Genomic DNA, 17730 nt, shown 5'->3' on the forward strand with positions numbered 1-17730 from the left:
TACTATATTATAATATTAACTGAATATTATTAATGTGTCGTCTGTGTTTTTTTGTGGTCTTATCGGTGTTTTTGGGTGTTTTTTGGGTGTTTTTGGGTGTTATTGGGTGTTTATGGGTGTTATTGGGTGTTTTTGGGTCTTGTTGGGTAAATGGTGCCACCCCAAACCGAACGCCCCTCAAAGTAGTCTCGTTCAACCAGACGCTTGATCATGATCACTTTATTCGGAGTAGCTTGCGCAGGCAACAAGAGTCTGGTTGAACGAGACTACTCTCAAAGTTGAGGTGTCCAAGATGGCGGAGCAGTCGGACAGACGAATCAAAGTCGGAGTCCTCACAGGTGTTTACTTGTTAATTAGAAATAATTGTTGTCTGACACTCGATTGTATCATTTTATAAACAACTGATGCTAATTCGTTGTGACAACGGAAACATGTATGTTGTGGTATATACCTAATATAGTGTTTCAATGTTTACTTTGTCACGAGTTTGTATCGTCTAGTCACCAGTTTCCGCGCGTTATGTATTTCCGCGCAGCCATTTTATCAAGCTATATCTAGAAACTACGTGACCTGCTGGACACAACACAAGGATATTTTAGACGTTTGGCCATCGTCTGTAAACTGGCACAAAAATTACCGGAAGTTCGTCCGGAAAACAAAAGAAATAATCACCGATTAAAAAAACACTCATAAATATGCAGTTTTGCTAATGCACTTTTTATCTTGCTCAAAATGAGTCCATACCTGTAAAAACGGTGATATATGTCATTCATGAACCGGTCTTTTTTGTAGTCTGACAAACGTACGAAAAGGTCGTATGCAAATGAGGCCACATCTCCTCGCCGATTTCCCCCCACTTCCGAAGAGCCAAGGAGACATTCTTATATCTATTAACAGTGTTTTTAATGAAACGTAAACCTTGTAATGCAATGAACTTCCAATTTTCACCAAATTTAATCAGAACAAATTGAGAAATAACTTACCATCAACCAAAACCGATATAAAGCTGCAGAAAAAAATAATAACAGATTCTATATTATAACACGGAATTAGATTATATCTAAGTCTGTGGTTTAACTAAACAAATATAATAAATAATTAAAAAAAATTACATGAATTTGTTCAATTTGACATCTTGAAAAATCTCTTAAAAATGTGAAATTTATGAAAAGTTGTTTTGATAATTAATTAGACGATCAAAGATATTTCTTTATTCCAAACGAAGCTTTTGTTCTTGCAGGTCACTGTAGAGAATTTCTTTTTATTGTATTCAAGTTATCTTTCTTTGAACACTAAATCAAAATAGACACACGGAAACATATGACGGCTACTTCTGACGGGAGAAATTTGTTAAAAATTGTTTGTTCTGATTTTTTTTAAATACAGTTTTATGTTGCTAGTTTTTTGTTTCCATTAGTAGATTGTATACATGTTTATGACAGTCATCCGTAATTTCAACAGTTTTCTGCTGATATGAGTACGAAATCGCGGATGCTTCTTAAGTGCGCGGAAACCGGTAACCCGAGGATACTGGTAACTGCCTAAAATGGCTTCTTCATCTTCTTATTCTGAATACTAGTGGGCCATCAATGCTGATGATTTATCACTAGGCGTTGGTTAACAGGTTAAAAGTAAAACATTTTTTTGTTATTTTAATTTATGATAAAAACAATGAAGTGACTTAAAGTTGCGCGAGAAAGGACACTGTGATGGTAGATTTGAAGACATCAACAGTGTCGACAGAAACGAAAGACTACAGGAGCCTGAAGTTCTGTCAATAATGAATAATAACAGTAATACAAAAAAATACCTTTAAGCATATTAAAGTTTTTTTTTGTTGTATTACTGTTATTATTCATTATTGACAGAACTCGAGGCTCCTGTGGAAAGACTGAGGGAGTAGATTCCACTGAGTTATAGTTCTGGGGTAGAAGGAGTATTTGTAGCAGTTTTTAGACGTTTGGAGGTGTTTGAGGCATATGGGTTATGATGACTTGCACGAGTGTGGGGGTCTACAAGTGAGAAGATTTCCTGATTTGACAGCAACATGGTAATTAAAGAACAGTTTTGTAAAACATGATTTGTCTGAATTGGAGACGGCGGAGATGTAGGGGTGGCCGGTTGAGAGTGTTCATCATGGCAGTAGCAGAGCTAGTGTTGTGGTAGTTGTTACAAACATATCTGGCTGCTCGACGCTGTGCTTTTTCGATCTGTTTAATTTGAGAGGAGTTGTGTGGGTCCAAAACTGATAGAGGCACTGTACTCTAGTTTGGGCCATACCAGGGTTTTGTAAGCATGGTCTTTGATGTTCTGAGAATTTACTTTTAGGTTGCGGCGCAGAAAACCTAGTGACTGATTTGTCTTGGAGGTCATAGAATTGATGTTGTTGTCCCATTTGAGGTTCAATTAGATTGTGTTTGTTGTTTGTAGTGTGTGGCCATGTAGTTTGTATATTGAGGGTGGGTTTGACTGATGTTTACTAGAGACCAGGAGAACCGTGCACTTATCGGGGTGGAACAACATCAGCCAGTCCATTTCCCAGGCTGCCGCAGCATCAAGGTCAATTTGGAGTTTTTCAACAAAGCTGGTATTTTTATTATCTCGATAAATGATACTCTAGTCAGCATATAGACCTAGGGTACTGTGTTTCATGTATTCTACCAAATCATTAATATAGATTAGGAATAGTATGGAACCTAGGACAGTACCCTGGGGGACACCAGATGTGACAGGGATTGTGTTTGATCTTATACCATAGAAATTTAGCTTGTAGAGAAGACGGGGGTGGGAGACTTTATCGAAGGCTTTTACGAAATCCATGACAATAACATCAGTGAGTTTGTTCTGGTTGTTTGATGAAGCTAGATCTTGTATAAAGGAGATAAGTTGTGTCTCACAGGAACAGGATGATCGGAAGCCGTGTTGGAGTTCATAAAGGATATTATTAGATTTAAGGTGATTCATGATATTACTACAGAGGATATGTTCACATAGTTTGCAGCAGATACAAGTGAGAGAGCTAGGACGGTAGTTTATAGCATTGTGTTTGTCTCCCTTTTTGTAGACTGGGCATACATTCGCATGATTCGACTTACGGGGGATAGAGCCAGAGTCTAATGATTTTTGGAAATCAATTGGAAATCAAATGGCAGTCAGGTCCAGGTGTTACGAGCCATGCAATGTACGTAGCCCGAATTTCCTCTGGCCCTGACACCAGACTTAGACATGTTGACAGATAAATGTGGGGTCAGAGCGCACTGCTATATATATGAAAATGTGGAATCAACTAATGAACAAAAAGGCGTGGTCCGGAAATCTTCTAAAAGGCTCACACAACTAAATCATTTACTATATGTTATTACTAAGCTTTTGAGGTAATAGCGTTAATATTTGAAGTTCAACACTAGTGACATCTGTCTAGATTCACAGATACATACCTTACAAAGGATTCAAAAGGCTTTTTTTGTGTGAGTTTGGTGGCATGTAAGAGCGCTACAGGCGTCTGCTTTTGACAACCAGAAGTTTACAAGCCAAATCAGTGAAATGGGATGGGAACATCCCCTGACATTTGACCCCATATCAATCCGCCATCACATTTTAAAATCTACTAAAACTATACATTTTTCTAAAGTTCAATATCTGTAGATTTCATTCAATGTAAAATATGTTGACAATTACCTATTTCAATTACTCGGAGGCACTGTATTAACCCGGAACAAATTTTAGATAGGGATTACAATCGTATGAAACACTTGCTGATTAGCTGATTTAGTTGTGTGAGTCCTAAACAAGAATAACATATTCTGTTTTCGGTCTGGATCAGTACGGTTTGTTGATTAGTCACCCCATGACCTACAAAAATGGCGTTCGCTCAGGTGGGAAATTTTGAACGTTGAAAATCGAGAACTCTACTGACGAAATTTAGCTGCTGTTGATGATAATAAGAGCTGATTTGGCGGGGGGGCGGGCAGAGGAGCAGGGCCCAATAAGGGAAATAGAGAAAAATCCCCCCCTCTAAAATGAAGGGATTTAAACCAAATGTTGTCTAAAGCATGCTTAGGGTAAACAAACTCTATGTGTATAATTTGTATGAATTAAGGCTGTGGCCGCCCCTTTGGGGCAGAAGGGTGCATGTGAGGTCACATAGGGGAAATAGTGGAAAATTAAAAATCTTTCTCCTTTTTATTTAATGAAGGGATTTTAATCAAACTTCTTCTAGCACATCTTTGGGAAAAGTTTTAAATGGAGTTTGTGCCTGTATTGGGAGAACCTGAAAAGACAATGACATATGGCCAAACTGACCATGCTGTACATGACTAAATGTATACCCCGTCAGAAGTGTCTCCACCAAAGATACTGCCAGGGCCACATGGTACCCCACACAATGCCAACCATGTATAGGAAACTATTCTTTTTCTGCCAGGCCGTATGAATATTTACCAAATAAGAATAAGATCAAAATCAAATGTTTTTCATTTCTAACCAGTAGTTTTTAGCTTATGCCATATACTGCAGTGTCCGTCCGTCCATCAACTTTTCCTTTAAAACGCTACTTGTCCTGAACAGCCCAGTAGATTTTGACTAAATTTGGTCTGGAGCATTCTTAGGTCAAAGGCATTCAATTTTGTATAAACAGTGGGTGTGGCCCTCCTGGGGTCAAAGAGGCGGGGCCCAATAGGGGAAATAGAGGTAAAACCTTTAAAGTTCTTCTTCTACCGTAGGGATAAAGGGTTTTTTATCAAAATTAAGTCTGGAGTATCCTTAGGACAGGGGGACTGAATTTTGTATAAACGGTGGGTGTGGCCCCCCTGGGGGCAGAGGAGAGGGGTCCAATAGGGGAAATAGAGGTAATACCTTTAAACTCCTTGTTCTACCATAGGGATATAGGATTCTATACTAATCTAGCCTGAAGCATCTTTTGACCAAGGGGACTCAATTTTGTATAAACAGTGGTTGTGACCCCTTTGGATGCAGAGAGGCAGGGTTCAGAAGGAGAATTGGAGGTGTAAATCTTCGAAATCCTTTTTTTTGTAATATTGGCGGGGTTTTATCAAAATTTGGTCTGGAGTATCCTTTGGCAAAGAGGACTAAATTGTGTGAAAAACGGAGGGTCATGCCCCTCTGGATGCAGAGTTATTGGGCCCAATAGGGAAATTTTAGGTTTAAATCATTGGAGGGATTTTATCCAAATTTGGACTGGAATATCCTTGGGCAAAGGGGACTAGATTTTGTATAAATGGAGGTTGTGGCCCCTCTTGGTATAGAGTTACGGGGCCCAAAAGAGAAATTTGAAGTTTGAATGTTTAAAATCCTTCTTCTCCAGTACCATTGGAGGGATTTTATATAATAAGAATAATTTCCCATGGTTGCTTTATTATCCAGGTGAGCGATACAGGCCCTCTGGGCCTCTTATTTCAACCTCTGAAACCTCCAATGAGGGAGACTCCCTAATTCCATATTTCCAATGAGGGAGAAAGTGCGTGAAACATGACTGAAACTGCTTTGCTCAATTTATTTTTCCCTTTTTATGTGTCAAAATAACTCCCAAAAGCATTCATTTGATTCAAACACAACTGTTGTGATCATTACACACACTCTGCAGTAACTAGGAGATCATTTGACCACAGGATGTAGATTTTGAGTTTGTGTGAGTTGGGATTTGAATGAGAGAGTTTCAAGGGAGATTGGTAAATTTAGGTCAAAATGAGGGAGGTTTGACAGCTATGTCATTTATTTTACAACAATTATGAAACAAGTTACTTCAACTTATATTAATCACTCTTGCTGGCACGGATGTTAGTGCACCCCCGGGGGGGGGGTCTTAGTGTAGGAGGAAACCGAAATAAAAGCTGAATTTGTGTTGTTATATTTTCAGTAAGTGACTCTTGTTTCAAAGGAAATGCAGAGGACAAAAGTGGATCGAACCTATGCCATCTTATAGATCAAGATCAATTGTAAGTAGTGCACTATTGAAAATTCTTTCAAATCAAAACATAACTTAGTATTCTATGCAATATCCAAATATAGAAACTGTACTCTTTGTTGCAAGCCAGATACTCCTTTGAAAATCCAATGAAAATTCCATAAACTGTTGGACAAACGTATAAATACAAAATTATCATTGAAAACAACATCAAAACATATAGGCGACATACATACCCCCAGTATGTATACTGCATATACAGTAAGTGTAAATAAAATGGTAACATGTAATTATAATTGCATGTTATGTTCATGTTTGTTCATAGATGTGAAAATGTATAATTTTTTTCTTTTTGTTAAAGATATCTACAAATATCGTTTATAATTTAGCATTAAAACTGTCAGATGTTTTAACTGTTTGCTTTGATTCAATCATACACAGTTGAAATTTGTTAATATGGTGAAAGAAATTTCATAGTGTTTTGGAAGAAAGGGAAAAAGTTTTGTATAAATAAAATTACAGTATTTATTTCATATTATCAAAATAAAGTGATTTGTCAGCTCTTTAAGTGATGTTTTAATCGCAGTTAAAATCTCGCATTCAAACTGAATTAAATATTTGTTTCTTACAGAATTGCTGGAAATGTTTCAGTTAAAGACATTGTACCTGATGACATTGAAAAAATCAAGGTTTGTATATATATACTAATGAAGGTTTTAAAGATGGAAACCTGTATAGCCTGACATTAAGATTGTCATAATGTATATAATTTCCTAAAATGTATATGACAAGTGTTTTAAGGTGAATGCATCATCATTATCACCAAGTGATTTTATGGAAGCTTTACTTTGAATAAAGATTCATATAGCACAGTGAAATGTTTACATTTGATGTTTTGAAGACTAGTGCAGTACATGCTCTGTGACTTAATCAGAAATTAAAATGACCAGTAAATTGTGTCGTATACCTGTATTTTAATCACTATATTTACAGACTATATAGTGCAAATATATTTTTAGTAAGCTGACCCCACTAGACATTCATTGTTGAATCTCTCAACGGAGTACATTGTAATGGTATAGATCATAAAAAGAAATACAGAAAATGACAAGATCAGCAAAAACTGCATCCTCCATATCCAGGGGTTATGCTCACTTTCGCTCTCTGCACCCCTGGAATATTTCATAGTAAAATCGAAGGCTCAATGTCTTCTGGATGAGATGAGAAGGCTAGTTTGATCCTTTGATGTACATCAAACATCAAGAGAATCTTGCGATCGCTTAATGGTAAAACTTATTGGCTTTGAAGTCGGGCGTCGCTCCTCTGTTATCTTCAAAGGACAAGCATCAGCCTAGTGATTGGTCAGGTTTTATTTTACCAACCAATCAATCAAATAGCTAGCCGCATGCCTTCATTTTTGCTATGACATATTCCAGGGGTGCAGAGAGATAAAGGAGAAAGTGAGCGTAACCCCTGGATATTGGATATTGACGATGCAAAAACTACTTATCCTGTCCTACTGAACACATGTGTAGGTCTTAACATCAGTTTAATGACTGACTTCATGGTCAAGGTCCCAATAATATACAGTCGGGTCAAATGTCCAACTGCAGATGCTGGATAATGGCCGGACTCTATATGGTATGTTAGTTCCTGTCTACTGTGCATAATCTCATGATTATCTTTATTTACCCCAGAAAACACTGAAGGAGTGGTGTGATGTGAAAAAGCTGGACCTGGTACTGACAACGGGTGGCACAGGATTTGCTCCAAGGGACGTAACTCCAGAGGTAAATGTGGTCTGTTGTGCCATAAAATATTCAATTGAAATGGCTTTCAAAACAAAATGGGCATATGTTCATACAGTGAACTTTTATGTTTTCCACATCTCAGATAATAGGTTATCACATCCTTCCAAGTGGAATCTTGGGACATTTTTGCTATTTGCACCAACAAAAGTGTGTAAACTATTTTAAAGAATGCAGAGATGCTACATTTACTCAAAGGATCTCAAACAAGTAGTGATTGATTGTTTATATGCATTCAATAATGTATTTATACTCAGGAAATGTTTAAGAGAACACTCACAGTATTCTATTTTTTCCCCATACATGTAATAGGTCAAAATATTGAAGAGAAAAGTACTTTTTCTTTCTCTTTTTAACCCATTTATTAAGGGGAAAAAAATTTCCTCTGTACCAAACGCTATGTTAGGAAATAGATTCAATCACAACAGGTGAAGGAGCAAGTAGTTCTTGTAGTTTATTAGAAGTGTCGACCGATTTCACCCCTACAGTGGGCTTCTTCAGGACCTACATGGAAATGCTATGTTATGTATAATTTGACCTGTGTGATTGGGAGTGTTTGATATATATGATATCAGTGATTTTTTTGGCCCAGTTCTACAGCCGAATACAGGCTTTTTCCTTCCCCTTGCTAAAAAAGTGTCTTATTTTCCCAAAATTACCAAAAGATGAGGAATATATTCCCAATTTCAATAAAATAATGCTATATTTTCCCAATTCATAACAGAATAGGCTGTTGTAAAATTAAGGTATAAAAACCACTGGATATATGATATAAAATTTGTGAGGATTGTTTGGTGATGTTATTGCACAATGTGAAAAAAAAGTTAGGAATTGATGAAACAGTCAAACATACACATACTTGTATATGTACACCCTATGGGAAAACCAACACTTTTAAATGGCATCTTTTGAGCTGTTCTTTCAGATTAAATCATTAGATGTTAGAATAAAGGAATAGTTTAACAAATTCACTGGTAGAAAAAGCTCAATTTTAGGGTCCGAAATCAAGAGTCTCCTTCCAAAATCGGAAGAGTTGGCAAGTATATATATGCATACAGTTAAATGAGATGTAAAACTATGTGACTGAGTTAAATTTCAAATCAGTCAGTGAGTACAGTAAATTCCAAAATGGAATCATCCTATTATCCTTGTATTACCAAACCATTATTACTGGTTAACCCAACAACAGTCTCATACTATTGTATATGATTCACAGGCAACGAAATCAATACTTGAGAAGGAAGCTCCAGGGATGACTATTGCCATGCTGAAGAAATCTTTGGAGGTCACTGACCTAGCCATGTTGTCAAGGTCAGCAGAAGAAAAACTTAACAGTCTTTATAGATTTGTCAAGATTTTGAATATTTGTGTCCAAATATTTATAAAGCAGAAGGGGTTTTGTATACATATGTATCATTTCGTAATGCATAATAATGATAATATTTTTTCAGTCTCAGTCAGTTGTAAGGTTCAGAAAGAAGGCTTCACAACACTTGAACTCTGATGTGCTGGTATAACAGTGTAATAGGAATGTCTTGTATTTGCTAGCATTAAGGTAACCTGTGTTAGATTTTGTATCAGGAACCATGTTCAATTTAATTTCGTAGATATACCATATTTCTCCTGTGAAAAGCTCCTAATAATTTTCTAAAGATGAAAATGCTTCTTCCCAAAGGTATTGCTGTTTAACTGGTATTTATGTTTAACATAAAATATGATGCATAGATACAATATGATGCATATAACAGTTCCATTTGACCCAGAAAATCAGCATTCTATGAAGGGCAATTCGAAGTCAAAAAATACCCACACAGTTATTTAAAGATACTGTTTAGAGGTCCAGCACAAGTAAATTTATAATTTTATTTATTTTACAACAATTGTGAAACATGTTACTTTCTATCAACCTTATATTAATCACTTTTGTTGGCCCGGACGGGGTCCTAAGTTCCTTATGTGGGAGGAAACCAGAGGACCTGAAGAATACCGACATGGTCTGGCAGGTGACCCCATACCTTTTCACATCCATTTGGGGAACACAAATGCTCCTGATGCTGGAAATCAAACCCAAATTTACTATTACAACAGAGTTCAAATGCTAAAAGGAGCTTTTATTGGTATAAATCATTGCTTGGTTATGCCTGAGATGGTGTTATGTGTTTGTATGATAAAGAAAAGGAAACAAGCATTTATAAAAATATCATTGGGAGGCCAGGTAGTATAGTAGTAGGACGCCGGGCTCGTGACCAAAGGGGTGCTGGTTTGAGTCATGTTACGGCAATTTATTGTATCTTCGAGCAAGATACTTTACTCGGCTTGTTCTAGTCTACTTGGCTGTAAATGAGTACGTGGTTTGGCAGTGCTAGAATTGTTAAATGCTAGCTGTGAGTGTCACAATTGGCTGGTTGCAAAAGCCCTATTACCATGGATAATAATTTGTGGACCGCTTTGAGATGACCTACTGACTAGGTTGTGATAAAGCAGTATATAAGAACCTCAAATTATTGGGCAGTCATCAACAAATACATAAAATAATATTAAAACTTAATATGTAAAAGTATTATATTGTTGGTATCAGTAATTTTCAATACTTCTGTAGGTTGACTTGTGGTACAAGGGGTCACACGTTGGTTATCAACCTTCCTGGGAGTACAAAGGGCTCAGAGGTAATGTTATAACTATATTGTAGTGCCAGTTGTGTGTAGCACAAAGGGCTCGGAGGTTATGTTATAACTATATTGTAGTGCCAGTTGTGTATAGCACAAAGGACTCAGAGGTAATGTTATAACTATATTGAAGTGCCGGTTGTGTGTAGCACAAAGGGCTCGGAGGTAATGTTATAACTATAGTGTAGTGCCGGTTGTGTGTAGCACAAAGAGCTCAGAGGTAATGTTATAACTATATTGTTGTACAGATGGTGTGTAGCAGCTGTTTCATGTCATTTTATTAGCAAAGGACCATGGTGAGCTTATGCCATACCACAGCATCCGTCGTCCGTCCGTCAACTTTTCCTTTAAAGCGCTACTAGTCCTGAACGGCCAATTAGATTTTGACTAAATTTGGTCTGGAGCATCCTTAGGCCAAGGGGACTCAATTTTGTATAAATGGTGGGTGTGGCACTCCTGGGGGCAGAGGGGTGGGGCCCTATAAGGGAAATAGAGGTAAAACCTTTAAAATCCTTCTTCTATCGTAAGGATTAAGGGATTTTATCCTTATTTAGTCTGGAGCATCCTTGGGCCAATGGGACTCAATTTTGTACAAACCGTGGGTCTGGCCCCCTAGGGGCCTGAGGGGCGGGGCCCAATAGGGGTAATATAGCAAATTCTTTAAAATCCTTCTTCTTCTTTTGTAGGAATGAAAGGATTTGTTGCATATTTGGTCTGAAGCATCCTTGGGTGAAGGGGAACCAATTTGGTATAAACCGTGGGTGTGGCCCCCCAGGGGCTTGAGCGGCAGGGCCCAATAGGGGAAACATAGCAAAATATTCTTTAAAATCCTTCTTCTTCTGTAGGAATGAAAGGATTTGGTCCATATTTAGTGTGGAGCATCCTTGTGCCAAGGGGACTCAATTTTGTATAAATGGTGGGTCTGGCCCCTCTGGGGCCTGAGGGGCGGGGCCCAATAGGGGAAATATAGCAAATTCTTTAAAATCCTTCTTCTTTTGTAGGAATGAAAAGATTTGTTCCATATTTGGTCTGAAGCATCCTTGGGTGAAGGGGAACCAATTTTGTATAAACCGAGGGTCTGGCCCCCCAGGGGCAGAGGGGCGGGGCCTTTCATTCTTACAGAAGAAGAAGGATAGGGGAAACATAGTAAATTATTCTTTAAAATCCTTCTTCTTCTGTAGGAATGAAAGGATTTGGTCCATATTTTGTGTGGAGCATCCTTTGGTAAAGGGGAAACAATTTTGTATAAATAGTGGGTGTAGCCCCCCTTGGACCTGAGGGATGGTCCCAATAGGGGAAATAGAGGTAAAACCCTTTAAAATCGGTCCCAATAGGGGAAATAGAGGTAAAACCCTTTAAAATCCTTCTTCTACCATAGGGATTAAGGGATTTTATCCTAGTTTAGTCTGGAGCATCATTGGGCAAAAGGGACTCAATTTCGTATAAACAGTGAGTGTGGACCCTCTTGGGGCAGAAGGGAGGGGCCCAATAGGGGAAACATAGCAAATTCTTCAAAATCCTTCATCTTCTTTAGGAATGACAGGATTTTGTCCAAATTTGGTATGAAGCATCCTTTGGTGAAGGGGAACCAATTTTGTATAAACGGTGGGTATGACTCCCCTAGGGGCATAGGGTTGGGGCTCTGTTTGAAATTTGTTCTCGCTATATCTCAAGTACTGGATGGATCTTTTTGAAATTTTATATGTACTTACAGCACCTACAATGGAGTGATATATCTTTACTTCATACTAATTATTTTAAACATATTCAGGTGAGCGATACAGGCCCTCTGGGCCTCTTGTTTTCAATGTGATATGATGTGACAGATATTTAAAGAGCTACTGTAAAACAGATAATTATCTGAGTTTCGGAATAATATTCTTCAGTTTGGTATAAATAATAAGGCTAAGTTTGTTTTGAACACAAACAGGAATTGAAAGCTTATTTTGCCAGCTTTCGAAAACGTCTTAACATCCACTAAGCAGCGGAATGGGTAAATTAAACATGTTACCTGTCCTTGCCTCTGTCTGCCAGCAGTTTTAGAGTGCAATTGGGTAAAATGTCTCTATGATTTTTTACGACTGACTGTACTTGATTCGGCTCACTGTCGCTTTTATTAGTGAGTTGTTTTCAGCGGTTTAGAGTTGAGACACTTGTCACTTACACTCTTTGCTTAACAGAGGAAACAGATGTTTTCGAAAGCTCGCAAAAGAAGTTTTCGATTCCTGTTTGTGTTCAAAACAAGCTTAGCCTGTAATTATCCAAGTGTCCATAAATGCTGGAATTTAAATCATATATCATAGCATGCTGATATGTATTTCTTTATATTAGCTTATGATGAAATTGATTTTAAATTAAAATTCTAAATAGTGATGTTAAGTTAAAAATATATGTAGCAGTTTTTCATTTGACTAGTATTTTACTTATTTTTAATAAAACATTTGCCTTTAGGAATGTTTCCGGTTTGCCTTGCCGGGAATCCCCCATGCTGTGGACCTCCTCAGAGGTCGTGAGCGGTCGGTGAAAGACACCCATGCCAAGCTGCAGGCAGAGGGTGTTGTTGAGCCATCCAAGGTCAGTACCAAAATAAGATACATATTCCATATCTGGCCATGTGTACTGTACTATTTGATATTTAATGCAATAACCCTAACTTCAAAGACATGCCCTCCCCACAATCCTCCTGTTTGTAAGAAGGTCTCTACATGATATCACTCACCAGTTCAGTACCCTCACTTTGATATTTGTTTGATTTATCGGAGGAAGCTGTGACATACAGTAAAATATGACATCAATAGGATTTTCTTTCAAAAATGAAGCATGTTGGTACTAATAGAAACCTAAGGGATAACATATTGAACAGGAGTCGACCCGAGGCCGATGGGTCTTCTGCTCAATATTTTATCCCGCGGGATGGAATGACCTTATCCATACATCACATCAGGGATGGATTCTATTTTTTGCTTATTACCTAAAACCCGTAAAAAAACAGCTGCTCTTCTAGTAAAGTTGTAAACTGTCCGCACATTTCTCATTTGCATATGAAGCCTGCATGGTAATTGTTAATGACGTCAATCACCCTGACTGACCCTAAAACGTCATAAAATGACATCATGAACAATAGTGTGACCCCGAAAGGTCACTATAAATTCCACGCCATTCTGCGCCTTTAAACAATCCAGACCTGTGGGTAAGATAGAGTTTTTCAGCACCGCCGGAAATGCGGATATCTCGGTCAAGTATGCAATCTCTCGAGCATGTTCTGGGCGATTTGGATGTGGAAACGGGTATTTTCCCTGGTACTGCTATGGGGATGTGGAAACAGGTATTTTCCCTGGTACTGCGCGCTGTGTACTTGTTCTGACTAAAGTAAATAAACCCACATTGTAGACAATGATATAGAGACACTGTATTTTAATTATTAGTAGTCACAGTTCTCATTATAAAGCTGTTCAGTAGGAATCTGCTGTTTAAGCTTGTAGTGGTGTCATCTTGCTAGTCATATTTAGATTGCTTGTAAAAAAATCAAACTTAACTTTGTTCATTAATGTACAGCTTGCTAATTCCACATGGAAACAATGTGAATAATTTACTCTGTAAAGAATAAAGCACTTCTTCCCTTTATCAAATTACGTTTGTTTTTTATTTCATCTAACTTTTTGAGATAACATCTTGATCCTTGTCATATTTGAATTGGAATAATACTTTTATAGTGTTTTCAAAAAATGGAAGGAGTGACGGAATAGAATTCAATGACATACAATATAACTTTTAATTGTGATATTAAAGTTTAGAAAAGGGAAATCTAGATTATATAGGCTTACTTAAATGTAGGTATAGAATAGGTGTAGACATATGTATTTGCTGGTTTGGTTTGTTTGGGGTTTTACTTCCTCACAATATTTAAGGTCATTGGATTTTGGTAGACAGGTATGGGAGGTTAACAAGTCCACATAATATAGAAACATGAAAACACTTGTACCATTACTTGTATTAAGAGATCACCTGTGTTAGGAGACCACGTTTAATGTTCCCCTTTGAAGTGATTTCATTGTGAACTGATCGTGTATTAAGAGACCACCTGTGTTGTGAGACCACCATTTTGACTTCTAAGTTCTAGATGTTGGACTCTTAATACAAGTTGGATTATATAAATATGTACAAATAGAGGTATATATAGGAAAGGTGGGAACAAATGTATGGACTCTGAAATACTACCAACAGTCACATGTTTTCAATGAACACATTTTTCATTATGAGAACAAAAACATTTTTTTACATTTTAGTTTTAAGTTTGTTAAACCTGCACTTACCATCTTGCACTAACAGGTGATTTGTGTAGAGAACAGTAATTTGTTTCTGATGCTTGTTTATGTAGGAATCCTGTTTAGTTAGGTATCACATGGGTTAGGATGCATGCTCTGGTCATGAAGGACACATTTACCTTGTAGCACCATGTAACAGTGAGTGTTTCTGATTTGCCCAGGCCCTCCAGGAGGAGATGCTCCGGAGCTGTGCATCTGAGGTCCTCATCAGCAAGACCAGGAGTGGTCAGGTCAGGAAATACATTACCCAGTCCAAGCGTCTGACAGGTGTCCGGAGGGTCACTAGAATAGGGGCCATTATGAGAGATAACTTAACCAGCAAGTCTAAGCGCACTGCTGTTAAGGACGTGAATAAATCTCTGGCGGTATCTCCTGATATAAGGAATGATTCTCTGCAACAGGCATCAGACAAGGCTTTAAACAGTCTGCAAGAAGGTGATGAGGTCAGTAGATCTGATATCAATGAAGAAAGTGTCCATGGTAAAAATATTTCTCTGCCAATGAGTGTAAGTGGATTAAATCAGAAAACTACTCCTTCAGACACAGTTTTCTCTATGATAGAGAAGGCTTCTCAGTCTAATGGAAATGACTGTGAATCTTCAGGTCAGGAAGTGGCACACCTGCTAGGGTCTGGTCCTTTGGGAGAGGAAAGCATTACCCTTCCCTGTGATGACATATCAGACCCTAGGTTTTGTCAGCTGTCTGTCGGCGAGTCTTCTCCTTGTTATGGAGAAACAGCAGCAAAGATGGAAGTGAAAGAGAATGTTGCCACAACGAGTCGTACAACACAGATTGAGCAGCTTAGTAAAGGTCCCAATATTTTACGTGGGAGTACAGGAACATCAATAGAACAGCTAACCTCTGATGGTGCTGAGGTCACGAGACATGTACTGAGAGTGTTGGAGGACCGACAGACACTTTTTACTCCCATATCTGATGGAGGGGGTGGTGCTTATGACAGCTTTGATACTCCTGAAATAGATCACTCGCAGAGTTCCATGGAAACGTGTTTGGAGAATTCCTTGTTGGACAGAGCTGGAAGTATGGAGCCCTGTGTCAGTGAATCTAATGTTACAATGGATAATACAGAAAACACTAAACTTTTCAAAGTTTTTGACTTCAACACGGAACCTTCATCAAATTTGTTAAAACCAAAGAGAAAAAGACAGTCCAAGAAGAGTAACAAAGATATCTGCCCAATTATTCCTGCTAAAATACACAGAAAGTCTAGCAAAGGTGACATTTGTTGTGTTGAAGTGGGTAATACATTGAGAGAATTTCTAGACAATCACCAGATGATCAAAGGTATCTATCTCAACAAGGGCAAACGACACATCAAAAAGGAACTGGTACAGCTAAGGCGACAAGATAATGCTGTAGACAAGAGTAGCTGGCAAAGAGGAAATAACATCCATGAAAGGAATCGTTTGGACGATTACTTTGAATTGACTGAAGCTGGAATGAAGAAGAAGGATTTGGTCGACACAAAGAAAGCTAGAGATGAATTCGCTGTCAACTGGTACATGTGGTGTCCTGGAAGGGGAAACTGTCAACGAAAGTGTGGGGGAATCGGTAAATGTGCTGAAGGTACGTGATCTCTTCAAAATGTCACAATAACACATATGTATCAAGGAGTAAATCATCAGATGGTCTGTCATACTTTCCAATAAAGAAATCCTGATAACAAGTGTGTATTATTAGGTGATACTCAAAACTCTTACGGTTCCCTTAAGTTTCCCCGGCTGAAGATAGGCATTCTTTTAAATTGTCTTACTGGTAATAATGTTTTAATGACTTTGTGAAGGATAAACGATTGGGAATATTTTTAAGGATAAATATTACAAATTGAAAAAAACCCTCTAAATACTTACACCCAAAATATATGTTACGATTATTGAAATACGTTTCTTACATTTGAAACAAATTTTTCTCATACCACTTTCTTAAATACCCTTAAATCATTTTATATTTGTATTTAGTTTATCTCTCAAACTATAGATGCCTTTATTTGATATATGTTATTGATTGAGAGGATGTTGTTTCAATATTGATAATGATTATATCTGAAATAATACTTGTGAGTGTCCTTTGACAGAAATAAATGGAAAAACTAATGTCTCATTATATTATTATCGAAAAATTGCCCCAGGAAAACCCCCCAGACATTTTGATTTATACCGTTGTCCTTCGTCCATGGTTCGTCGTCCGTCTGTCAACTTTTTCTTTTGAACGACTTCTTCTGAAGAACTGAAGGACCTAAGGTCATGATATTTGGCCAGTAGGTACCTGGGATGGAGTGCTGTAAAGTTTCCTCATTTAAATGACCTTGACCTACTTTCAAGGTCACAGGGGTCAAATATGTTAAAAAATTCAAACAACAATATCATAAGAACCATTTGGACTAAAGTCATGATACTTGATTATGTTATGAAGACTAACAATGCGAATCTTTTTTTTTTAATTACAGAAAAGGGATCAAAGGTCAACTTTAAGTGCTAGTTGGGGGTCAAAGGTTAACATAGGTTAAAAGCTTTAACAATCTTCTTCTCAAGTTCCATAAGGCCCAGGGTCATGCTATTTTGCCAGTAGGTACCTGGGATGGAGTGCTATAAAGTTTCTTATTTAAAATGACTTTGACCTACTTTCAAGGTCAAAGGGGTCAAATATGTTAAAAACCTCAAACAACAATATTCCAAGAACCATTTAGACTAGAGTCATGACACTTGAGTATGTTATGTAGACCAGCAGTGCGAATATTTTTCTTTATTACAGAAAGGAGTCAAAGGTCAACTTTAAGTGCTAGTTGGGGGTCAAACGTCAACATAGGTTAAAAGCTTTAACAATCTTTTTTCTCAACTTCCATAAGGTTCAGGGTCATGATATTTGGCCAGTCACCAGTGATAGAGTGCTATACAGTTTCTTCTTTAAAATGACCTTGAATAACTTTCAAGGTCACAGGAGTCAAATATGTTAAAAACTTCAAACAATGATATCCTAAGAAGCATTTG

General features: G+C 37.6%; 1 protein-coding gene across 2 annotated transcripts in view; it reads left to right on the forward strand.

Annotated features, from left to right (window-relative positions):
- Window positions 1–237: 237 nt before the first annotated feature.
- LOC110458405 (gephyrin-like) overlaps window positions 238–17730 on the forward strand; it is a 71101-nt gene continuing 53608 nt past the window's right edge. The window contains exons 1-8 of one of the 2 annotated variants that reach the window (XM_021510087.1): window positions 238–338; window positions 5876–5954; window positions 6555–6612; window positions 7621–7713; window positions 8948–9042; window positions 10331–10397; window positions 12849–12971; window positions 14884–16309. In XM_021510087.1, coding sequence (XP_021365762.1) covers window positions 293–338; window positions 5876–5954; window positions 6555–6612; window positions 7621–7713; window positions 8948–9042; window positions 10331–10397; window positions 12849–12971; window positions 14884–16309 — 1987 coding nt within the window. In that variant the 5' untranslated portion in view covers window positions 238–292. The remainder of the gene's footprint in view (window positions 339–5875; window positions 5955–6554; window positions 6613–7620; window positions 7714–8947; window positions 9043–10330; window positions 10398–12848; window positions 12972–14883; window positions 16310–17730) is intronic. The other variant, XM_021510088.1, reaches the window with a different exon arrangement.

The sequence above is a fragment of the Mizuhopecten yessoensis genome, unplaced genomic scaffold (genome assembly GCF_002113885.1).
Source record: "Mizuhopecten yessoensis strain PY_sf001 unplaced genomic scaffold, ASM211388v2 scaffold9563, whole genome shotgun sequence".
Taxonomy (NCBI): Eukaryota; Metazoa; Mollusca; class Bivalvia; order Pectinida; family Pectinidae; genus Mizuhopecten; species Mizuhopecten yessoensis.